Source organism: Mus musculus, chromosome 5, assembly GCF_000001635.26.
Source record: "Mus musculus strain C57BL/6J chromosome 5, GRCm38.p6 C57BL/6J".
NCBI classification, from domain to species: domain Eukaryota; kingdom Metazoa; phylum Chordata; class Mammalia; order Rodentia; family Muridae; genus Mus; species Mus musculus.
In genome coordinates this window covers 101,964,493-101,989,353 of record NC_000071.6, presented here as the reverse complement: position 1 = coordinate 101,989,353, position 24,861 = coordinate 101,964,493, and the positions used below count along the sequence as shown (strand labels likewise).

Below are 24,861 nucleotides of genomic sequence, written 5' to 3'. Positions count from 1 at the left end.
TTACTCATTTTTTTTTTTAATCATAACATTACCTTTTGTTTTTTGAGACAGGCCCTCTCTGTGTAACTCTGCCAAGCCTGGCCCTGTCTATGCTGATCAGGCCAACCTCACAGAGATGTGCCTGTGTCTGCCTCCCAGTGCTGGGATTAAAGGTCCGCACCACCACACACATCAAAACATGTATTTTACACTGTGTGAGGAATGGTAGCATTTTCTGCACCTTAGCCCAACAGCAAACTTGGACGTTGGGAAATAGTGTGGTTGATCTCATGCGGGTATTAATTCGGAGAAAATGTCTAAGGTGAAAGGAATTTTGGGAAATTGTCTAAGGCGAGAGTGCAGAAGGGTTATAGCTGAACACTCTGCCCTGTACTTGAGCAGAGTGATCTCGGATACACGGTTTCCCAGGCAGCCAGGGCTACAGAAGCCCTGAGCTGTAAAAGATCTTCACAAGCCTTCCATACAATATATAAACACTTGCTTTTAGAGTGTGCCAGTGACTGTGCGTATGGCTAAAAGCATTTATTTCATATTGTAAATGGATTACACTAATTAGTAATACCAGCTAACCTTCATTAAGGTAAATGCTATGCTCCTCTGAGGTCTGTCAGCCATGGTTACGCTGATAGCAGGAGCCTAAGCTGGCGGTGGTGGAGGATGCTTGCGTGGAGGCGGTGGTGGAGGATGCTTGCGTGGAGATGACTATAGTGTCTGCTCATGGCTGTGAGCCGAGTCTGAGTGCTCTCTGGCGGTTCTGAGTTTCGTTTGTACGCTTTCTCTACTGAGAAAAGCTTAAAGGACTAAAGGGATGGTGAGTTTGGAGAATGTTAGGAAATAGGTCTTAAGTAGTTTGTCCTATAAAGGAGATGGGTGGTTTTAGAACATCTCACATTGGGCTACATTTCTAATGACTGACATTGAAAGGCAAAGACCTCAGACTTCAGAGGGCAGAAATTCCATCATCATCATCATCATCAACAACAACAACAACAACAACAACAACAACACCACCACCATCTAGTCCTTAATACTCTGCGGAGCCTTGAACTCACAAAAATCTACCTTCTACTGCCTCTAGAGTGCTGAGATTCAAAGTGTGGCCACCATGCCTAGTAAGAATTTCATATACTCTGAATAGTCTTAGTGACAGTCATCCTGGCTATTAGGATCTCTTACCAATGTAGAATTTTTTTAAAGTCTATCTGTAGTTATTTTCTAATTCACACGTCACATTGTTACCTTCCGTGGGCTTTGTAGTACCCTCTAAAAGTTTGCTTCTTACACTTTGTGTGGAAGAAAAAACTAGATTTTTTTTCCCCTCTAGAAAAATTAAAAGGAGGAACCGTGGGTCCTTGATGAAGCTGTGGTTTATCTGTTTGTTTGTTTGTTTGTTTGTTTGTTTATCTTCTCCTAAGATGAAGGACAAGGTAGCCCAGCCATTTGAAGTTTTCAGAACGCCTCTGGGAGGCAGCTGGTGACCGGGCACGTATATTCAAAGTGCTGACTATTCCTTGGGCTGTGTGCTTCCATAATTTAAATAATGAAAATCCTTTTAAAGGATTTTGGAAGGGGAAGTGTAAAGTGGTTTGCAGGCATTAACATAAAAGGTTAGATTAAGGAATACTGTCTGGATTAAGGCACATTATCCCATTGATATTTAAATACCCTCCTGTGGGTAGTACAAACACTTTTTCTCTTGTGTGGGGAAAAATTGGGTTTGTGTTGGAAAGCCTGTTAAACACATTAATTTTCATAACTATAATAAAACCCCTAAACCTTTAACATTCTTCCCAAAATGTAATTGCATAGTTTGTCTTTCTGCTGTGTATCTTGTATGTTTCTCTAATCTTCTGCTTGATAATTCTCTCGATTTGGGCATGGTGGCACAGGCCTGTAATCTCACTCAGCTCCTAGCAAGCTGAGGCTGGAGGCTTGCCATGAGTATAGTCTAGGCAAACCTCAGTAGAGCAGTTTGTATAGTGGTGAGACCCTGTATCCAAACCAAACAATAAAATCTGCCCTTGAGCATTGACTACCTCATTCATTCATTCATTCATTCATTCATTCATTCATCCTGTCTTCCTATCATCTATCTAATATAGCATGCATTATATTTTATTGTATCTATTATGAGTAGCAATGATAGTATTGGGGATCTATGTGTATATATGTTTGTGTAGATATATGTATATGTCCATTTCATCATTTTGCAAGACTCTAACATTCTTGAGGATTTATATTATTTTTTACCTCATTAAACAACTACAATTATAAAGAGGAATGAAGTCTCATGACCAAAGTAATGGAAGAAGATAAATATTTATTGAATGTCAGTTATGCACTTAGAACATCATATAAATGTTGTCTGCATTTTACGAAAAGGCAGACAGTCATGAGTGGAGATGTCACAGGTGAAGCTCAGATGCAGGGCGTTGAGAGCCTTAAGCCCACGTGGTTTTGTGGAGTTCTCATCTTTCCTGCAGCTGTTTCTCAGCATGACATACTGTGTTCAGGGATTGTCAGGACCCTCTAGCCTCAGCCTCTGTGTTGGGGGTAAGGGTTAGCACCTACTCTGTAGCCTTGTGAGTTTGGTTGTTGTTGTTTTTGAGCAAAGTGAAAATTTCTTTATCTTTAGGAAAAACTTCAGATTCTGATCATTTCTTTATGTTAAATAAGCATTAAGCTTACAGTTCCTGTCTTGGGGTTTTACTGTTGTGAACAGACACCACGACCAAGGCATCTCTTATAAGGACAACATTTAATTAGGCTTATAGGTTCAAAGGTTCAGTTCATTATTATCAAGGAGGGAACATGGCAGCATCCAGGCAGGCTTGGTGCAGGAGGAGCTGAGAGTTCTACATCTTCATCTGAAGGCTACTAGCAGAAGACTGACTTCCAGGCAGCTAGGGTGAGGGTGAGGGTCTTATTTCCCACACCCACAGTGACAAACCTATTCCAATTGGGCCACACATTCTAATAGTGCCACTGCCTGGGCTGAGCATATGCAAACCATCACAGTTTCCAAGAATTGTTTATTCTAAAATAGATACAATAGATCTGGTATTTCAGAACTCGATTTTAGCTGAAAACCTAAATTCCCCTCCAGCCTTATTTTTGCCCCTTTGCTAATAGAGGTGATTCATTGTCTCCTAGCAGACTTCATTAGAGAACAAAAACAATTACATTCCCAGTAGCAGAATAAATGATATGCTTCATAGCGACAAATGTAACTGTAAAAGATTTCTACACTAGTATTATTGGCCACTGCTGAGAGGTGGAGGAGAGACATCCTATGCTTGGCGATTGGGTAGATTCATGTAAAAACGCCTGAAGAACCAGTTCCCACACTTTCCAAACCCACGTGGCATTCTCTACAAAACTAGAAAGGAATAAACAAATGAACGAACAAAACTCTGTACTAGCAGCAGCAGCAGCAGTGACAGCATGCACTGGTGTCCAGGCTGTGCAGGATGCACAAACAGTCTGATGCCGACTGGAAGTTGGAGGTTCATGTTCAACGTGATAAGATCTGAAGTAAATAACCAAACAAAAGTCTTAATAGAGATACCCTTTACAGCAGTGGTGAAGAAGAAAATAACAAAGCTGGAGGCTTTCTGTTTTCTGGTTCCCAAATATATCCCATGTCAAATTCACCTTCTTCAGCAGATGTACACACCGTGGGCAAAGATGGTCCTATAATAAGTGGATTTGGTAAAACTGGAAACCCAAGTGCAGAAAACTGAAATTAAACTCTTACTTTACACGGTGTTTTAAAGTAAAAGCCAAGTCAAAAGAGTTTAAACTAGAACCAACAGCGAGTAGGGCAAAGCAAATGAAAGCTTCTTGCTATTGGTTTAGGAATTAATATTGTTGGTTTTGGCACCAAGAAGTCAACAAAAGCAGATAAGACTGAATTAGAGGTGAACCTCTCTGCAGAGCAAAGGCAGCAGCCAGCATGAAAAGACCACCTATGGGCAGCAGCCAGCATGAAAAGACCACCTATGGGCAGCAGCCAGCATGAAAAGACCACCTATGGGCAGCAGCCAGCATGAAAAGACCACCTATGGGCAGCAGCCAGCATGAAAAGACCACCTATGGGCAGCAGCCAGCATGAAAAGACCACCTATGGGCAGCAGCCAGCATGAAAAGACCACCTATGGGCAGCAGCCAGCATGAAAAGACCACCTATGGGCAGCAGCCAGCATGAAAAGACCACCTATGGGCAGCAGGAAATGCCGCTTGCCCGGTGCCTGTACCTGTTAAGAGGTTAGGTCTCAAACATACAGGAGACTCAAATGACTTGGTAGTAAATTCCCAAATAACCCAAATAAAAACTGAGCCAGTGGTCTGGACATATACTTCTCAAAAGAATATATTGCAATGCGTGAGGTTTATATGAAAATGTGCTTAGCATCCCGGCATCAGTGAGATGCAAACCCTAACCACGAGCTGCTCCTGTAGTGGTCGGGTGACTGTTATGTAAGAAATGTTGGCCAGGTAGAAAAAAAATAGAAAGACAGCCTTTGTACACCGTTGGTAGGAATGGAAATTGATATAGCTATTGCAGAAACTGTAGAGGCACCTTAAGATGCTAAAATTAGAGCCATGCAATGATCCTGCAATCCTACTTCTTAGATATTGAAATGACATTGATCTCAGATATCTCCATTGCCATGCTTACCCTCGGGTTATTCACAATAGCCAAGATAGAGAAACAATCCACATGCCTCTTGCTGTGGTGGTTTGAATGCAATTGGCCCCTGTAGGCGTCTTTCTATATATGGATGTTTGATTCTCAGTTGGTGGACTATTTAGGAAGTATAAAGCCTTTGGAGGACTGGGTCACTGGGAGTGAGCTTTGAGGTTTCAAAAGCCAGCACCAAGCTCAGTCTGTCCGTCAGTCACCTTCTCTCTGTCTCTCTGACTGCCTTCCTCCTTGTCTGTCTGTCTGTCATTTATCTATATCATCTGTCTGTCTGTGTCTGTCTAGTGGATAAGATGCAAGCTGTCAGCTACTGGTCCAGTGCTATTCCTGCCCCTGCCTGCTGTGCTCCCTGTTAGGATGATCATGGACGAATGCTTGCTTACATGAAACTCTAAGCAAGCCCCAATTAAATGCTTTTATTAAAAAAAAAAATAAACTGAGGGCTGATGAAATGGTTTAGTGGGTAAGAGCACTGACTGCTCTTCCGAAGGTCCTGAGTTCAAATCCTAGTTACCATATGGTGGCTCACAACCACCCATAATGAGATCTGACGCCCCCTTCTGGTGCGTCTCAAGACAGCTACAGTGTACTTATGTATAACAATAAACAAATCTTCGGGCCAGAGCTAGCAGGGACTGAGTAAGCAGAGTTGACTGGAGAAAGTGGGACGACCGGAGTGAGTGGGGTTGACTGGAACAAGCAGAGGTCCTAAATACAATTCCCAACAACCACATGTAGCTCACAACCATCTGTACAGCTACAGTGTACTCATATACATAAAAATAAATAAATAAATATTTTAAAAAATTGCCTTGGTCATGGTGCCCCTTCACAGCAATAGAATAGTAACTAATACAATATGTAAATGGATTAGAAAGAATGACATAAGAATATATACCCAGGCCAGGCAGTGGTTGGTGGTACATGCCTTTAATCCCAGCACTTGGGAGGCAGAGGCAGGTGGATTTCTGAGTTTGAGGCCAGCCTGGTGTACAGAGTGAGTTCCAGGACAGCCAGGGCTATATATAAAAACCCCATCTCGAAGCCCCCCTCCCAGAAAAAAAGAATGTATACCCAGTAGACTAGTACTCAGCCGTCCTGAGCCATAGAGAATACAGAAGAATACAGAAACCCTTTCTTTAATTTGCAATTGATATGGATCAACCTTGAATACCTTATGTTAAGTGTGAATTAAGGAGGCTTTGCAAATATAGATACTAGATGTTCTCAGTTATGTGACAACTCAGCCTAGTCAGTCACCAGAGGTGGGGGTATGTGTGTGTGTGGGGGGGGGGGTAAGTAGAGGAGCTGTGGATCAAGGGTACAAAGTTCTAGACATCTACTCCACAGCAGTATGACACAAGTGGGAACACTCAATTGAATGATCAGCATTTGCTAAATGGATAGATGGACAGGATCCTCACCATGCATGACCCCACCCCCACTCCTTTTTTACAAGATTAATTAATTTTTTTGTGCTCTCCTGTGTGATTTTTAAGTGCAGCACATGTGTGCAGGTGCCTACAGAGGCCAGAGGAGGCCATGAGATGCCTTGGCACTGAGGTTGCAGATGCTTGTGAGTGGCCCAGTGTGCATGCCTACTGATCACTTTCACGTTTACTTCTGACCTGGAGGTTTTCAGGGCCATAACATACTGGCACATCAGTAGGCCTTTTGGATGTATATGCTGAAACCGTTTTACTAACATTGGGCAGGCTTAAGTTATACTTTTATGAGTTTATTGGACATCCCTAAACTGGGCTCATTTTTCTTTGTTACTTTGTAGGTAAGTATTTTCAGCCTTTTGCCTGCCTCCAAGAGCTCTTTGTTGCAGTGGGGCCCTTGACTATAATACTGATTGTGCTTTGCACAGTAGGGACTCCACACACACGCAGAACAACCCAAGGCAGAGCTGGGGCACATAGAGTGCCAAGTGCAAGCCTGTGGCCAGACACAGTTCTCTAGGGCACGGTGCTTCAGATCCTTGTTCTCAAAGTTTTAAGAAACCAGCAAGTGTCACATAGTAGGTAAATCCCTGCTCAGACACAGCCTTTCTTTTCCTGAGGGGTAGCATACAGGTTCATGTAACGGCAGCCATAGTAAAAGCAGGCACGGCTACTTGCTTGCAGACTAAAAAGAAACTTAGTTTCACCCAGATTGTCCTGATCCATCATGTTCTTCCAGCCTTCCTGACTTCCTTTGTTAGATTTCCTGGCTTTGTGTCTGAGATCAGCTAATTCCCGGCACAGTTGGAAATAACCGAATGGCTGTTGATGCTTTTTGAAATTATGATTGAGTCCACAGACTCTTGCACTCAGTGGTTAGTTATTGCCTTGGGTCCAGTGAGGGATGCATGTTACATAACTGCACAGTGCGCATGCATGCATCCTTACCTAAAATACACATCATCGCAGAGTGGCCACCCTTACCACACGCACCAGTGGCTTCTTTGCTATTTCTTTAAAATGTCTATGACTGTGATGAGTTAATGGGACTTAACAAAGGTTTCCAACCACAGTTTAAGAAAGTGGTCTTTAGTTGTATGATCAATCTTTTCACATTTATGACGTGTAAGGGGATATCATCCCACTTGATTCGTGTGTTTTCAGACTAACAGATGGTTCATCACATGCACAGAGTCCTTCGCAACAAGACAATTTCAAGTTGAAACTAGAAGGCTTGTGGGGTTTGATTGTAGGTGTGGGAGGTCAGGATTCACTTCCTGGCTGTGTTCCTTCTGCATGTACTCAACTGTTGAGCCACACGGGGTAGCAAGGTTTCTGATCCCCTTAGGATTCGCACTGGATATTAAATGACTGGGGAAGCAGATTTTACTTGCCCCATTGTATTGTATATAACTTTTGTGGGAACCAGTATGGAGTTGAGGTTGCGTGGTTCATAGGGTTGTTCTGGGGGCTCATCAACCCTGCCTCTCTGCGTCTAAAGAAGCGGCAGATTGTTGGCCCGTCATAGGACTATTTAAAGTTCTCACATGCTGGCTTAGTCGAGGCAAAGGCGGGGACATGTTGACTCTTCACGTCTTGACATTTTCCTTACAGAAACAGCAGTGTGTTTCACCCACCAGCCAAGATGAACATGGTGAAGAGGATCATGGGGCGGCCTCGGCAGGAGGAGTGCAGCCCGCAAGACAACGCCTTAGGCCTGATGCACCTCCGCCGGCTCTTCACCGAGCTGTGCCACCCTCCGAGGCACATGACCCAGAAGGAGCAGGAGGAGAAGCTATACATGATGCTGCCAGTGTTTAACAGGGTAAGTCTGGCTTGCCACAGCATTCCTTCCAGGAGGCCACTGCTGGCGATAACATGGGACCTGTTTTCTTTCTGGGTTTGCAGTAAGTCAGATGTTGAGCACGCATCTGTAGTCATGGCACCAGGGAGAGACTGAGAAGATGGTGGAGGGGCGGGGCTCACGGTCAGCCTGCGCTACAGAGTGAGAGCCACGGCTCCAAAGTGTTTGTTTTCCTTTCCATTTCTGTAGTGAGAGAGGCTGACTCTTCAGCCCTGACACTGGGTTTTAGAAGAGGCAAGATTGTCGGTTGTCCTGTGTTACTCTGTTGCGCAATTGCAAAGCCCTTAGTAATCTTTGAAGTTGTCACAGGTGGCATGGCAGTGCCGCCTTTAACCTTGGCACTCAGAAGGCAGGTAGAACTGGGCTAGCCTGGGCTATATAGCGAGACCATCTCAAAGGAAATGCCACTACAGTGTGCTCTGTTCAGCTGGCTTTCTGGCACATCACAAAAGGGGAGAGTTGCTATCTACAGAGAATATAAAGAGACTCATGTATTGCTATTACAGCACAAAATGATTTTGTTGCTACTGGGTTTTTAAACCATTTTTAAAATGACTTCTTGGTATGGACCAAAGGTTTGCAGGCATGTAGCTTTGAGAAGTTTAGGAGCTCTGTGGTGGGCTTGGGGCTTCTGCTGTTGTCCACTAATGCTGCTGTCATGGAGCTCTTAACACAGGTTTTTATCGCACTGTCCTGCCTGCCCTTTTCTCATTGTGAGAACCTGCTTCCTGCCCCTTCCAACCACAATACACTCCATCCCCCTGCCTCAAACACTCCAGTCCCCCTGCCTCACACACTCCAGTCCCCTTGCTTCACACATTCCAGCCCCCCTGCCTCACACATTCAATCCCCCTGCCTCACACACTCCAGTCCCCCTGCTTCACACATTCCAGGCCCCCTGCCTCATACATTCAATCCCCCTGCCTCATACACTGCTCTCTCCCCTTCTCCATGCAGTTGTGCCTAATGATCCTCAGTGTGTATTGGCCCTGGCTGAGGAGTCAGTGTCCTGCAAAAGTGAATCTTGGGGTGTGTCACCTTTGCCCTTTCAGACCTGCTCCCTAACGCCCTAATCTCTTTAGTTTCTTTTTCCTCCCTGCCCTCTCCTCTTCTTGTCTCCCCATTCCCATCCCCTCTCAGCCCCTTCTCTCTGATCTCTCTGTGTTCCTGGCCCCTTTTTTCTTTCTCCTCTCTCTCTCTCTCTCTCTCTCTCTCTTCCTCCTGACTCCATCTCTCTAACACACGCCTATGATTTCTCACTCCATTCCTCCCAACTCTGTCCCTTCCGAGATCTCCTTTCCCTTCCACTCTGTCTCCTGTCCTTTCCCTCCTTAGTTTCTGATTCACTCACTCCATCTCTCTATTATTCTCTCTGTTGGCTTATCATCTGGAAACTGCAGGCTGTCCTTTTCCCCTAATCTGCGCTGATATTTAAGGATGAGATACTGAAAATACTTGGGAGATTTTGTGTATAGTAAATTGGGAGCTCTCGTGCTGAGATGGCGTGGCTGGGTTATCTGGCTTCCACAGTTGAGATCTCTCCCAGTCATAATATCCACAGTGCTTATTTCTTGACTGTGCTCTTATCTTAGGAAGCAGGCGTTTTTATCAGCTCGATACAAGTGTTTTCTTGAAGCTACGTTGTGGATGGAGTGAGGGTGATAGTTCATATTCAGTAGGTAGGATTTTACCTAATCTCCAGTTTTTCTGTATTACTGCCTTGTCTTTGGTCTGTGCTGGAGTCAGGATTTCAGATGTGTATTGCACTTGGAGCAAGGCAGTCATCTTCATTTTCTGGGTTGTAAAGTAGAAATAAGCTTATCCACCTGAAGTGGTTACTTTTCTCATTTCCCAATCAACATAACTTAAGGAAAACTTAATGTTCATTTTGGCTCACAGTTTAAAGTCACAGGCTGTCGTGGTGCAGGGATTATAATGGCAGGAGTTTGAGGAAACCGATCACACTGCATCCATGGTCGGAAGCAGGGGGAGATGAATACTCAGTGCTCTGCACACTTTCCTGTGTGCTGCTCAATTATGGTGAGTCTTTTTACCTCAGTCAGTAGAAACTAGAGAATCCCTCTCAGGCACACTCAGAGGCTAACCTGAGCAGACAGCCCTCCCAGCTGTGCCCAGAGGCTAACCTAAGCAGACAGCCCTCCCAGCTGTGCCCAGAGGCCAACCTGAGCAGACAGCCCTCACAGCTGTGCCCAGAGGCCAACCTGAGCAAACAGCTCTCCCAGGTGTGCCCAGAGGCCAACCTGAGCAGACAGCCCTCCCAGGTGTGCCCAGAGGCCAACCTGAGCAAACAGCTCTTACAGCTGTGCCCAGAGGCCAACCTGAGCAGACAGCCCTCACAGCTGTGCCCAGAGGCTAACCTAAGCAGACAGCCCTCCCAGCTGTGCCCAGAGGCCAACCTGAGCAGACAGCCCTCACAGCTGTGCCCAGAGGCCAACCTGAGCAAACAGCTCTCCCAGGTGTGCCCAGAGGCCAACCTGAGCAAACAGCCCTCCCAGGTGTGCCCAGAGGCCAACCTGAGCAAACAGCTCTCACAGCTGTGCCCAGAGGCTAACCTGAGCAAACAGCCCTCACAGCTGTGCCCAGAGGCTAACCTAAGCAGACAGCCCTCACAGCTGTGCCCAGAGGCTAACCTGAGCAAACAGCCCTCACAGCTGTGCCCAGAGGCTAACCTGAGCAGACAGCCCTCACAGCTGTGCCCAGAGGCCAACCTGAGCAAACAGCCCTCACAGCTGTGCCCAGAGGCCAACCTGAGCAAACAGCCCTCCCAGGTGTGCCCAGAGGCTAACCTGGCTAAGCAGACACAGTCTGAAGTGGAGCTAGAAGGCAGTGGCTTGAGGAGTGAATGGGAGAAGAAAGGAATATACTAGGCTTTGCTGGGTTTGAAAGAAATTCTAACAACAGATACTGGTAGAAGTTCTGTTAGCTTGGTGTCCCTATGACAAAACACTTGAGGTTGGGCATTTTGTGTGAGAAAGAAGTTGGAAGGTCTTGACAAGGAAGGTACTGAGTCAGGCTAGAGAAACAAAAGGTGAGATCATAGTGGGTCCCTGAGGGAAGTCAGTGGAGGAACTCCCACAGGAGCAGGGGGAGGAACCATCCTCCCACGTCAAGGATTAATTAAGACAGTGCCCCACAGACACCCAGGGACCACCGCATGGATGAGGTGTGCTCTCTCTAGATGACTATAGTTTGTATCAAGTAGGCAAAAACCCGGCAGCACATAAGGAGATTTGGGGGTTTTATTATTATTACTATTTTTTGAAGATTAGGAATATTCAGGCTTGATCATTTAAAAAAAAGGACAATAAACTTAGATCAAAGGAGGGAAGAGCAGGGTGTCAGGTTACAGGTGGGTGGATAAGCAGTGAGCTGTAGTCATAGAAGTCAGAAAAACAGAGCTACTCTGGAGTGTAGGAGATCCCTTAGGGCGTCTCTTAGTACTACCATGTCCTGTGATTAAAGTCAATGGGAAACTACAACAGCCTAATCCAAGCAGGATGACAAAGGACGCAGACCCATCAGGAATGAAGGTATGGGTCAATCCTCCAGGAAAAGAGCCAAGACCTGCTGAGGTGCTGGCTGAAGGAGAAGGAAATACAGAATGGGTAGTAGAGGAAGGTAGTTATAAATACCAATTAAGGCCACGTAACCAGTTGCAGAAACGAGGATTATAAAGTAATATGAATGCCCATTGTAAATTTACTAATGCGTTTGCGATTGTACGAGGGATAGTTATATGATGTTAGGCGTATTTACAACCTTGTTATTGTTTCATGTGAACACGAGATATTATTTGTGTCAAGTTGACAAGGGGTGGATTGTAGTGGCTATTCCTGGTTGTCAACTTGACAATATTTGGAATGAACTACAATCCGGAATTGGAAGGCTCACCAGTGACCCTTATCTGGAGGCTTGGAGATCCTTATCTGGATCTTGGTTTGAAGATCTTGAGCCATAGTGGCTATGGATTCCAGAAGATTGAATCTCCGAGTTTAAGGAACACACCTTTAATCTGGGCTATGCCTTTCATCTGGGATTAAAGGTGTGGTGGAACACACCTTTAATCTGGGCTACACCTTCTGCTGGAGACAATATAAGGACATTGGAAGAAGGGAGTCTAGCTCTAGCTCTTGCTCTTGCTCCTTTGCCTGCTTGCTGCGTGAGACTGAGTAACTGCTAGATCCTTGGACTTCCATTCACAGCTGCGACTGAACAATTGTTGGGAATTCGGCTGCCGACTATGTATAAGTGCTGAGGACAAAGAGAAGAGTCAGAGAAACTGAGCTGAGGAGAATTTCCTCATGTGGCGAAGGCATTATTTCAAGGGGTGGGGCTGAGGGTACTACTTCCTCAGGTGGGGCAAACCCTTGAGAATCTGAAGATTCAAAATTCTCAGCTTCAACATGGTCTTCCCACACATCCCCGTCCCATGTTATAGGATCCCATTCTTTGCCAATTAGAGCCCTTACTTTAACTGTCGACACACTCTGAGGCTGAGACTTGAATTTTCGCTGTAGTTCAGCCAACCTTACAATGAGAGTTTCTGTTTGATTTTCTGCAACTTGAGCTCTATTGCTACAAGAGAGAAGATTCTCCTCAAGGACACACTTAGCAACTTTTAGATCGTTTACTTGTGTCTGGAGCCTTTCGATTTTATCACACAACTCCTTCCTTTCATTCATCATTTTTTCCACAGATACTAAGAGCAACCAGCCAGTAAAATCATTTTCCGATTTTTTCCCCATCTTGTAGAAAGCTTTGTGCACTGAATCACCTAATTCATTAAGAAAATCAAGGGCATTAGCTTCTTTAAGTTCGGAATATAGTTTCAACCATGGGTCTTCAAAATTCTCTGAGCTCCCAGGAGGGAGAGAATCTGGAGAGGTTTCAATAGTTGAAAGTGCTGGTGGATCAACAAGCCAATTCCAGTATTTTAAAAGATTCATCCTTGTACTTCTGTTACTCTAGAACCACTCCTGGTACCAACTTCTGTATTAGTCAGGGTTCTCTAGAGTCACAGAACTTACGGATAGTCTCTAGTTAGTAGCTCCCCTCTAGGAGCCTGTTTTGCTTTGAGTCTGGTTACAGGTCTAGAAGAAACTATTGGTGGGCCGTGAGCAGACTCTGCAAAATTAATTTCCTCATGTGGGGAAGGCATTATTTCAAGAGGTGGGGCTGAGGGTACTACTTCCTCAGGTGGGGCAAACCCTTGAGAATCTGAGGATTCAAAATTCTCAGCTTCAACATGGTCTTCCCACACATCCCCATCCCATGTTGTAGGATCCCATTCTTTGCCAATTAGAGCCCTTACTTTAACTGTCGCTGGTGTGAATATGGATGTGTGATGCTGTCGGAGAAGACCTTGCTTGGAGACCTTAGCCTCCTGTTGCCTTTGGCAGAAAATGTCCTTCAGGGATCTAGAGTAGGTAGACTGGAGAGTGAGCCTAGGATAGTGTGGAGAGGGGGAAGCAGTGCTGACTCCTGAGTATTAAGATTGTAGAGGCCGTCGGAGGTGACTGTACTCTCACTGCGCCTTGTCCAGTTGGTCCTGTCATGGAGATAGCGGGTACCTCGTGCGTTGGGATTTCCTAGGCGCTCAGTCAGAGTAGCTGGGATGGAGGAGCATGGGAGGGATTCGCTCACACAGCATCTGTTGGGTTGTGCTCCATAGAGTACAGAGAGAATGAAAATACGAATATGTTCATAGAACATGCTTTTTCTCTTCGCTGTCTGCCAAGAGTGATGAGGGAGGAGATGGTAGTAGAGGAGCCCGAGGAGGGAGAGGGTTAAAATAGCCATTTGAAAGTGGGAGCAGAATCCTGTCGGGAGTCTGGTATGGCTGTCCCCTGAGAGGCTGTACCAGCACCTGACCAATACAGATGCTGATACACACACCCAACTGTTAGACTGAGCCTGGGACCCAATGGAAGAGCTAGGGGAAGGACTGAAGGAGCTGAAGGGGATTGCAACCACATAGGAAGAACAATATCAACTAACCAGATCCCCCAGGGCTCCCAGGGACTAAACCACCAACCAAAGAGTACATGTGGAGCGGCCCATGACTCCAGCTGCGTATGTGGCAGAAGATGGCCTTATCCAACATCAGTGGGAGGAGAGGATTTTGGTACTGTGAAGGCTCTATGCCCCAGCATAGGGGGATGCTAGGGAGGTGAGGTGGGAGTGGATGGGTGGGTGGGGGAGCTCCCTCATACAGTCAAAGGGGAAGAAGGGTGGGATGGGGGAGTTGTGGAGGGGTATCAGAGAAGGGGGGGGGTATCGTTTGAAACAAAAACGAATAAGGTTAATTAAAAAAACAAAACAAAACCATGGGAGCAGAAATGGCTGTGAGCAGGCCGCTGGTTCAAGCCCCGTTCATGAAAGTCCTCAGTCTTATTGGAACCAGTAAAATTTACAAGAACATTGTAAGATGTTTTTGTTTTTCTACTTCATAGTTCTCTTTTTAAAAAACATATGATACTCTACTGGCTATTGATTGGTGTAAGATAATTCCCTTCTCTCAGACGATGAGCATCTCAAAGGCACGGTAATTGTTTAGCGCAGTTACAGGAATTGCTTTCAGCTTTTCTATTGTGGCTCCTTGGGTTGGAACTTAGAGCCTCCTGTATGCCTCACCAGTAGTGTACACCTGAGCTTCCTGCCAGCTTGCGTCTGATCTCTCTGTGTTCATCATGAACGCTGACGTGGTATCTGACTTCTGCCTGATTAGAAGTACTGGCATAGGCAGTTCCCAAACCTCTGTATGATGTTATTTGACCATCCGAGGTTTGGAATTCTCTCTCTGTCTCTGTCTCTGTCTCTGTCTCTGTCTCTCTGTCTCTCTCTCTCTCTCTCTCTCTCTCTCTCTCTCTGTGTGTGTGTGTGTCTGTGTGTGTGCTTAGGCAAGTGTCCTACCATAGAGGTACACTTAAGTTCCTAGGAAATTCCCAAGTAATGTCAGGATTGAATGTTATTTCTATACAATTATAACTGATTAAAGTTTCCAAATTATATTCATTGCATGAACACTAACAAGCACAAACTTCCATTTCTAAAAATATCTACAAATTGATAGTTATTTGTTTAGTAATGTTTGGCCATTTATCCACGAATATTCTCCGCTAACAGGAAATATTCTTGGTGAATTGAATGACTTAGTATGGTGTTATGGCCAACCAGTTCATACAGTATTTATGAAAATGAGTTGACTTTTTTTTTTTTTGCGACTTTGACTAATTTGTGCTTCATATGGTTGGACACAGGCTCCTCTGTACAGATAGCTTCTAACATTTGCCTGTGAGTGTTATTTCAGTGTGTGACTCTTTACTTCTCAAGACATGGTTAATATTGACATGTGCTGAGTATTTTTTCCTGGGCCAGGCTTTATGCACACTTCTTGAAATGCCTCCCATGGCCTCTGTCATGGTCCTGCATACAGGGCAACTGCTGTTATCCTCCATCTCAAACTACAGGATTAGGGGGAGTCTGAGGACAGAGGGCATTCTGAAAAATAATTAACCTTTATGTCCAAGAGCAAAACCTCACAGAAAAAAAAATTACTCCAAACAAAACTTTTCGAAATGAATAGGTTTTTATTGTCTGAAATTTCATAAAAGGCCATTGTTAATTATCATAGTATATCACCATAGTCTTATTTTGAAATTAATATTTATGAACTCGATCCTCAAGAAATTCTTCTTGCTTTTGAAAGTATTTCCAGCTTTTATTTGAGAAGTATACAAGTTGAAGACTGTTCAAATTCCTTACAAGTGACATTTGCTTTTAAAATTGTTGGCTTTAGACAGGGCCACACACGCTTAGAATCAGGTAAGAAAAAGATCTCAAATTCAAACAGATTATGTGTTTTGTTGCATTTTTTATATCCATAACAGTTATTTAAGGACTATTGGTCAGTATTGTACATATTGTACTTATGTAGAAGGTTTTCTAAACATTCCAACTTCTTTTATTCCCTATATTTCCTTCTTGTTTAATAATACCATTCAATAACAAATATAGACTGGGGTCCCAATTTATGCATATTATTAAATAATACCGTTAATTTATTTTCTCTGAATTTGTCAGAAATACTTATTTTAGTTCAAGTGCTTAGAAAAATTTTTCAACATTTAGGTAGATATTAAAAATTAGTGTTTTAAGAGGGATTAGGGAATAACATGTCTCTCACTTGTGCAAGGTTCTGGGTTTGATTCACGACCCTGTTAAAATTAAAAACTAACCTATTAAAATAACTCTTTTAATACCAAGTTAAGTTCTGTTACATCTCGCTAAAGGCATAGTGTATGCTGAGTTACAGGGGTAGGGCTCAGACAGTTTAATTGAGAAAACAGTACTGAGTGCTTCTCAGAATCAGAGTGGCCTCGTCTGTAGTCTTGTTCTAAGTGTGGTATAGGTTAACTTAGCGATCCTTAATTCCCTTAGCTGTGAAGGGAGGAGGGAACTGCCCTGCTTTGTAGTTTTTTTGTTTTTTTTTTTTAACACTTCTTGTTTTTATTTCTTATGTGTAAGTACACTGTAGCTGTCTTCAGACACTCCAGAAGAGGGCGCCAGATCTCGTTATGGTTGTGAGCTACCATGTGGTTGCTGGGAATTGAACTCAGGACCTCTGGAAGAGCAGTCAGTGCTCTTAACCACTGAGCCATCTCTCCAGCCCTTAATTAGACTCTTAATTAATGATGTCTTAAGCATTTGAACCCTGCTAGGAACACTGTAAATCCTTGTCATCTCCAAATATTGTTATTATTGAATGTGTTATCAGGTAGTGTTCCTCAGATCTGTCATTCCCCTCAACCCACAGTCTGGGTCACAAATAGCACAAATTTATTATAAAACCACAATTTTTGTATGAAATGTGCTGAGTTTGAGTCTCCCTCTCTGTCTCTCTGTCTCTGTCTCTGTCTCTCTCTCTCTTTTTTTTTTTTTTTGACAGGGTCTCACTGTTTAGCCCTAGCTGTCCTGGAACTCACTCTGTAGACCAGGCTGGTCTCGAACTCAGAAATACGACTGCTTCTGCCTCCCAAGTGCTGGGTTTAAAGGCGTGTGCCACCACTGCCTGTCTTGAGTCTCCTTCTTGACTGTCTCCCTTGATGGGTGGGAATCCTTGAGTAAGTTTCTGAGAGAGAGAGAGAGAGAGAGAGAGATGGGGCGCGGGATGGAGGGGAGAGAAAGAAAGACAGAGACAGATGCAAATGGAGAGACAGAGGTAGACAGAGACACACAGAGAGAGAGACAGAGATGCACACAGAGAGACAAGGAGAGGAGGAGAGAGCATTAGAGAGAACGTGCCAGGAACCCCAGTCTCTTCATAGCTCCATGCTCCGTCCTTCCCATCACACATTTGGTTGAAGGTGGTGAAACATTCTTGGTGTTTATGGATGGAGATACTGTAGTCAGGCACAAAGAACGCGCTTTTGTTTGTAGCCCCCTGTGTGGCCATCTTCCCCACACTGAGGTTTTACTTGCTGCGTTCTTCCATTTTACCTTGGTCCAGGCCACCCGGACTCTTCCTCTCTCTACCACTGTGACCCCATTGGTAGGTACCCCTGATATTGGAGTTCTAGATGATGGTGAGTCTTCTAATGTGGGAACTGAACTTGGGTCCTCTGCCAGCGCAGCAAATGCTCTTAATAGCCTGAGCCATCTCTCTAGCCTTTTAAATTAATTTTAATTCCAATATTCTTGTTTACCTTTGGTAGTGGCGGTAGAGCCCAGGGACTCCTACATTCTAAGTGCTCGCCCACTACTGAGCTGGACCCACCCCCAGCTTTAATAGTTATTTTGGTTTTTGAAGCAGAATCTCTTTGCAGTTCTGAGACTTCCAGGCCATAGGATTATAGGCATAAATTATAAAATTATAAACTGCGAAATTATAGTCTGTGCTATTCGTGTGTGTGTGTGTTAGTTAGTTACTAACTACGAGGTGAACTGGGCCATAATAATTTTTAAGGTAATTTGCTTACCATCTGGATTAAAGTGTGAACTTAGATACTGGAATCTAGAGTATAGTCTTCATTTACCTGTGTTTTCACAACTTTTAGATCACCACTTGACACATAGACAGAGGTCAGGAACTATTTGTGAATACTTTTGAATCTTGTGAAAAGATTTCTTGGTGAAAATTAAGCAATAAAATCCTTGTTTGCTTGAATCACTACATTCTGTACTCTAGAAGAAACGGCTGTTTTTATAAACTTTCTTCAACTCTTACAAGTGGTAAGAATTCAAGTGTGCATCATTAATAGGTGTTTGAATAGGCTGGAGAGATGGTGTGCTAATTTGTTGAGGTAGATTGGTCTTGCTTGCAGTGTAGCCCAGCTGGTAGAGTTACTTGCTTGGCATGCTTGAAGCTGTGAGCTCGGACACAAGTATCACAAAAAGAGGGAGCTGTGCATCTTATTTGACAGGTGATAGATTTAGCTAAAAATGTTCTTTTTTCAAAGACTCGTAGCAGGGGGCTGGAGAGATGGTGTGTCGGGGAGGGGCTGGAGAGATGGGTCAGTGATTAAGGACACTGGCGTCTCTTGCAAAGGTCCCAGACTCAGTTTCCAGCCCCACATGGCAGTTCTCCACAGACCATAACTTCAGTTCCGGGGCATCTGGTGCAGTCTTCTGGCCTCCACGGACCCAGGCAAACGTGTCTTTATGCACACGGTGCACATACACAAGTGCAGGCAAAACATACATGTATAAATAAATCACTGTTATTAAACTTTAAAAACTGAAGCAGGGGGAAAAAAAAGAAGCCAGGTCGTCGTGGCAGTGCCTTTGATCCCAGGGCTCAGCAGGCAGAGGCGGGTGAATCTCTGAATTTGAAGTAGCCTGGTCTACAGAGTGAGTTTCAGGACAGCCAGGGCTACACAGAGAAACCCTGCCTCAAACAACAAAACAAATATGAAAAAGCAAGCAAGCAAGCAAGCAAGCATCAGGGAAGAATAGAGGAATTCTGTAAATGCAGTTTGGTGCAGTTGCTGGGACAGGTTACTCCTTGAGCAGAGTAGCCTTTGCACCGTTTCTGTTATGTTTAGCCTAATTTGAAGCAGTGTCTATGTAAGGATGTAGGAAACATCTTTTGTTAAAATGATATTGTGAGGTCCTCTGCCTCTGTTACTAGGCTCTGTGGAATAAAGTCTTTTATTATTGTATGGAAAAGTCCAGACTGAGACGTCCTCATGCGTACGGTATACCCGTATCATGCGTCCGCCTTAGGGAGACTGCGTCGGAGGAGTATGATTGACTAGCTTTTCCTTTTCACTAATTGAGCCAGACCCGGGAGCACAATGCGGGTCCCTCTGGGTTGCTCTGCCTCTTTATTTGCTGGTTTATTTTTGGTTTGCTTTTGGTTTTGAGACAATGTCTTACTATGTGACACAGACTGCTCTGGCCTCCGGGCTCCCCATCCCAGCTTCCTGAGCTGGGGGTATAGTTGTGTCTCTCATAGATAGATAGATAGATAGATAGATAGATAGATAGATAGATAGATAGATAGTTGTATAGTCCCAGTCAGCCCCAGTGTTCCTTTAGCAGCCTCCAGGTAGTGTTCGCTTATAGGAACAGTCACAACCAGCCTTACTTAGGGGGCGCTCCTGCAAAACCATAGTGTGGTGTTAGCTTGGGAAAGTGTGTGGACTGCGCCCGATCTCTTTATAGTGACATTGGGATATTGATAATATGAATACTATATTATAAGTGGGAGCTGTTATGACAGCCTCACAGACAGTATTCCCATGCAGTGTCTCTCTATGATGGGCTGTCTGGCTTTCATTCCATCCCTCTTTGCTGAGCCCACAGCAGCTTACTGTAAGAATTATTTATTCCACAGTTCATTTGTCCGAAGTTTCCAAGAAAGCAAGCTCGTTTACGGGCTTCCTAACCATTGCCTTGTCATTTTCATGACAGCCTTATATTAGGGACGACTGTGGTTAGAACTCAGAAACTTGTAAAATATTGAATGAGGAGTAAGGGTCCATCAGCCCCTGCTTTCTCCCATCGAAGAACCTCCCCCCGAGTGACGTCTCTCAAAGGTCTCATTCAGGTTTCCTTGGAGAATGGTTGTTTTCTGAGGTTTGTTAGTGAGACTTTTCCACCTGATTTATGCCTGGTACATTCGTATGTATAAAGACATGTGGCCAGATGTGATCTTTCAAAAGCCATGATCTTTAGGTGTAAACAGGTCCAGAGGAAATGTCACTGCACTCATGTAACTTGATCTTCAAGTTATGTCACATTTTGAACTTGATAATTAAAAAACAAACAAACACACAAACAAACAAAAGGCCGGTACGTCATGAAATGTGTTCTCTCATCCACAGGTTTTTGGAAATGCTCCTCCAAATACAATGACAGAGAAATTTTCTGACCTTCTGCAGTTCACAACGCAAGTCTCCCGACTCATGGTGACGGAGATCCGGAGGAGAGCTTCAAACAAATCCACAGGTACTTATAGAAGCTGACCTAAGTGGGCCATGGGGGCAGCCGCTCTCTAAAAGTGCTGCTGAAATTCCGTGGGAGGGAGCCCGGCCAGTCTGCAGTCTGCCCGCCCAGGTTCTCCTCTTCATTCTTGCTTCCTTCCTGTATTTTGATCTAAATGCTCTTTCTCTGTCCACATAGATGACTGACTGTGTTTACACTCCTGTCCCGACTAAGCTCCTCCCCTAAGGACAGTGCTTACCTCAGTTCCTCTTACCAGTCTGGATTAAGTCACACTTCCTTGGTGCAATGTTCTCGACTGCTGTAATCAAGACATTTTTCACTCTTCCAAAGTACACTTTTGTTTCTCAGCTTCATGAGTGGTGTGTGTGCCTCTGTGTGTGTGTGTCTGTTTCCTGTTACACCATAAGTAACTTAAGGGCTGTTCTGTTTAGTTTTTTCCAGCTTGACTAAAGCTACAATCACTTGGGAAGAGGGAAGCTCAGTTGAGAGCAGAGTTCTCACCCGATTGGCCTGCAGGGCGCTTTCTTGATTAATGATTGATGTGGGAGGGCTCTGGTCACCGAGTGGAGGGCAGGCCGCTCTGTAAAAGGCAATGCCACCCCTGGACCCCATGGTCTTGGATACTATAGGAAAGCAGGCTGAGCAAGCCAGTAAAGGACATTCCTCCAGGGCTTTTGTTTCGTCCCCTGCCTTGAGTTCCTCCGACTTCCCCTGCCTTATGGACCCTTGCCTAGGAGCCAAAGAGGAAATGAATGTTTTCCTCTGTAAGTTGCCTGTGGTCATGTGTTTCATATCAGCTACAGGAACCCTAAATCAGGGGTTAGGCCAGCGAGGTCATTCTGCAGGAGCCCAGGGAGACTGTCATCTGGGACAATCTTGTAGCAAGGACCGGGTCAATCCTCCTTTTGACAAAAAGTCCTGGTTGTGGCTGGTAACCTGGTACCATGAGATCAGAGTAAGGTTGTCTTGCTGAGCCTATCATTGGTGATGTTTCTCTTAGTGGAGGAAAAATTTCCCAGAGAATTACTCAGACTTGCTTAGAAGACATATCTGCCTTGGGAGCTTGAAAGCCGGCAGGAGGGGAGGAGGAAGGCTGTGCACTCTCTGCATTAGGTTTCTGCTTTGTTCTGTGTACTGGGTAGTTTTCTGCTTTACAGATGGCTCCCTTCTCTCCCTGAGCTCAGCTGAGAGAGAGCCAGCGCTCAGGACTTTCCTAGTGTAAGTACTCATCCCATTGTGAAGGACTCACCCTCAGGACCAGATCCCAGCCTGCTCCTTTCCCAGATCCCAGCCTGCTTCTTTCTCAGATGCTCCATCTGTGTGTAGCATCACAGGGGCATGGCAGCGCAGACCAGAGCACTGGCTTCAGCAATTAGAGTTACATACATGATCTGAGATGTTCATCTTAGCCCATGGATAACTAGAATGTCTTTAATTGAGGATTAATTCCATTCGTGTGAGGGGATGCAATACGTTATTCAATGAATAGATTTGAAACTGAGGCAGCTTTGATTGCATTAGCACCTGAAAAGCGTCTAATGAAAGGGATGGTTAAAACGTCTGACCTCATTCCCTCCTGCACCCAAAGTGGGACTGACTCCTCTCTCTCTCTCTCTCTCTCTCTCTCTCTCTCTCTCTCTCTCTCTCTCTCTCTCTCTCTCTCTCTCTCTCTGTTTGTTATTTCGAGACAGGGTTTCTCTGTGTAGCCCTGGCTGTCCTGGAACTCACTCTGTAGACCAGGCTGGCCTCGAAACTCAGAAATCCACCTGCCTCTTCCTCCCAAGTGCTGGGATTACAGGCATGCGCCACCACTGCCCGGCAACTGACTCCTCTCTTAGCACACACTCTTGTTCTAGTTAATTTTGTCAGAGCAGAGATTTGTGATGTAAGATTTGTATGACTGTGAACGGGTAGCAGGAAGGGAAATTTCTCAGTGACGTTAGCTCCAGTCATTTTCTGTCCGGAATGACACCTGAGATTAGGAAATGTCCCCAGACTTATTTCACTAGCTTCTCTGTCCTCATTGTTGATATCCTCTCAGGCTGAGCTGTCTGTGGGAAGTCGTGGTGCTAACTACATATTTGTTTTCTTTGCTCCCTCGAAGATCTTATACGCATAAGACAATCTTTTGGGTGAGATGACAGGTGGATGTCTTAAATAGAGAGTGTGTTTCATTCTTAACTATGGTAATAGTTACACAAATATTTAATTTTGAAGTGTTTATAAACCCCCCCCCCCAGGACATAGCAAGAATAATACAAGAATACAATGCAATAATGCAAGAATCTCAGGATGCCCCTCATTTTCTTCCCATTGCTGGCATCTCATTGTTAAGGGATTATAAGGTATATAGTTACCATATTTTGTATGCTCATTTAGCTTTAACATCTTAAAGCTTATTTAGATTTCTTAAGAGTTCACTCTGTACAGTTAGTTACGTCTTCAGTGTGTCGTGGAGGACATCGCTACATGCCGAGGCCCTGGTTAAACCCAGTAGTGCAGTCCTCAGTGGTACCATGCCGGGTATAGAGAGGCTGGTGATGATGGCCCAGTCCTCCAGCGACAGGGTTAGAGACTTGTCCTGGATCCTAGTTACACATTCCTGCCTTTCTTTCCAACCTGAAAAGCATTGTGCTGTGCTCCAAGAAGTTCAGAGCCACAACACCGTCAGGTAATTTCGTTCCCAAGGTGTGCACATGTGGCACATAAAAAGAAGCAAATACAGAGGTTGCAGAAATCTGTAAATTTACAGATCTCTCTCTCTCTCTCTTTTCTTTTAATTTTGTTTGTTTATTTGTTTGTTTGTTTTGTTTTGCTTCGTGAGATAGCCAAGGCTATTTAGGGCTTCTTTTTAATCCATTAATAAAATGAATGCAGTGATACTATTAATTTGACTCACACCATCATCCTGAAGCATAATTGGATTGAGCAGCTTGTGCCTGCAGGGTACTTCACAGCGGAAGGAAGGGAGTCAACTTCACTAGTTGCTCTAAATTTGTCTTCTGGAACTCATTCGTTGTTTGTCTGTGTGTCTTTGTGTACGTTCTTTGCCTAGTTAACCTAATTCAAGCTCTAATGTCTCCATGTTCAGTTCTTTTTTTTCCTCTTCTGTTTCTCTTGATAATGCAGTGGCAAAGGTGAGGTTTATATTGCTTGCTATAACTCAGAGTTGAGTTAATGTGTGTCTTCACTAATGCTAAAACCCTTAAGTCATCATTCCACTTAGGTTTGTAAGTGTCACTGAAGTTAAAAGATAGACACAATGTCTGTGGCTAGAAGTCAGGGGTTTGGTTTTCCACTGAGCTACATCCTCAGCCTGGACAAAAAGTCTTAAGTCTTAAAGTTGCTATAAATGAAGTTTATGCTTACACGGCCTGCTTCTTCATTAAATAAACAGTGGGGGATTCCTTTGTAAATAACAGTATGTTGAAATTGGCAGGGTAAAGCGAAAGGTTCTTCTGTATCATTTGTTGTATGAGGGTGTAATATATTTCTTGTTGATGCTTAAGATTATTGTCTTTAGTTACGTGTGTGTGTGTGTGTGTGTGTGTGTGTGTGTGTGTGTTTGCATATGATAGCAGATGCCTTTGGAGACCAAAAAAGGCATCTAAACCCCAGAAACTGGAGTCCTAGATAGTCATGAGCTCTCCCATGTGGGTGTTGGGAATTGAACTCACGTCCTGTAAGAGCAGTGTGTGTAAGGAGCCACTAGGCTCTCTCTCCAGCCTGATAACTCATTTTACCAGGGAAATTTGGGATTTCTCCATATCATCCAGCCATAAAGGTGTCTATACCTTTTCATCCGTTCGGATATGTGATTCAAAGCCCAACACCCATTGCACCCTACTGCTGGTGTAACTTAGGTCTTTCCTACCTGCTCCAAAAAAATTGTTCAGCAAAGGTGTTGAAGAGACACAATGGGGGATTATACTATGTTCTTTTTATTTTCACTATTTTATTTGTCACTCCCACAGAGCATGAGTATTATTACCGAATCATGCCTGTCACCTTCCCCCCTAGCTCTTTTAAATCATGAAGAGTCTCTTAATATTCACTGTCAGACAAAATATATAAAAAAACACATCCTTGCCAGGCATGGCCATCAGCGTTGAAGCAGAGAGATCAGGTGAGCCAGGCTAGTTGAAGCTGCATGAGAACCAATCTCAAAGCTAAGACAGATAGAGCCAACAAGATTGGTAGGAGTCTGATGATGTAAGTCCAGTCAGTGGGACCTATGGTTGTAGAGAGGGCCACTTCCAAAGTTGTTTTCTAACTTCTGTATTCATGCTTTGTAAGGCCTTGCACACATGTCCACACGTGTGTGCACGTGCGCGCGCGCGCACACACACACCATAATCATGCTAATGGTAATAATAATA

The 24,861-nt window shown here is 44.3% G+C and overlaps 1 protein-coding gene across 12 annotated transcripts in view; it reads left to right on the top strand.

Annotated features, from left to right (window-relative positions):
• Wdfy3 (WD repeat and FYVE domain containing 3) overlaps positions 1-24,861 on the top strand; it is a 239,263-nt gene that overhangs the window by 82,862 nt on the left and 131,540 nt on the right. For all 12 annotated transcript variants that reach the window (XM_006535220.4, NM_172882.3, XM_006535222.4 and 9 more), the window contains 2 exons: positions 7,765-7,975; positions 20,362-20,485. In XM_006535220.4, coding sequence (XP_006535283.1) covers positions 7,796-7,975; positions 20,362-20,485 — 304 coding nt within the window. In that variant the 5' untranslated portion in view covers positions 7,765-7,795. The remainder of the gene's footprint in view (positions 1-7,764; positions 7,976-20,361; positions 20,486-24,861) is intronic.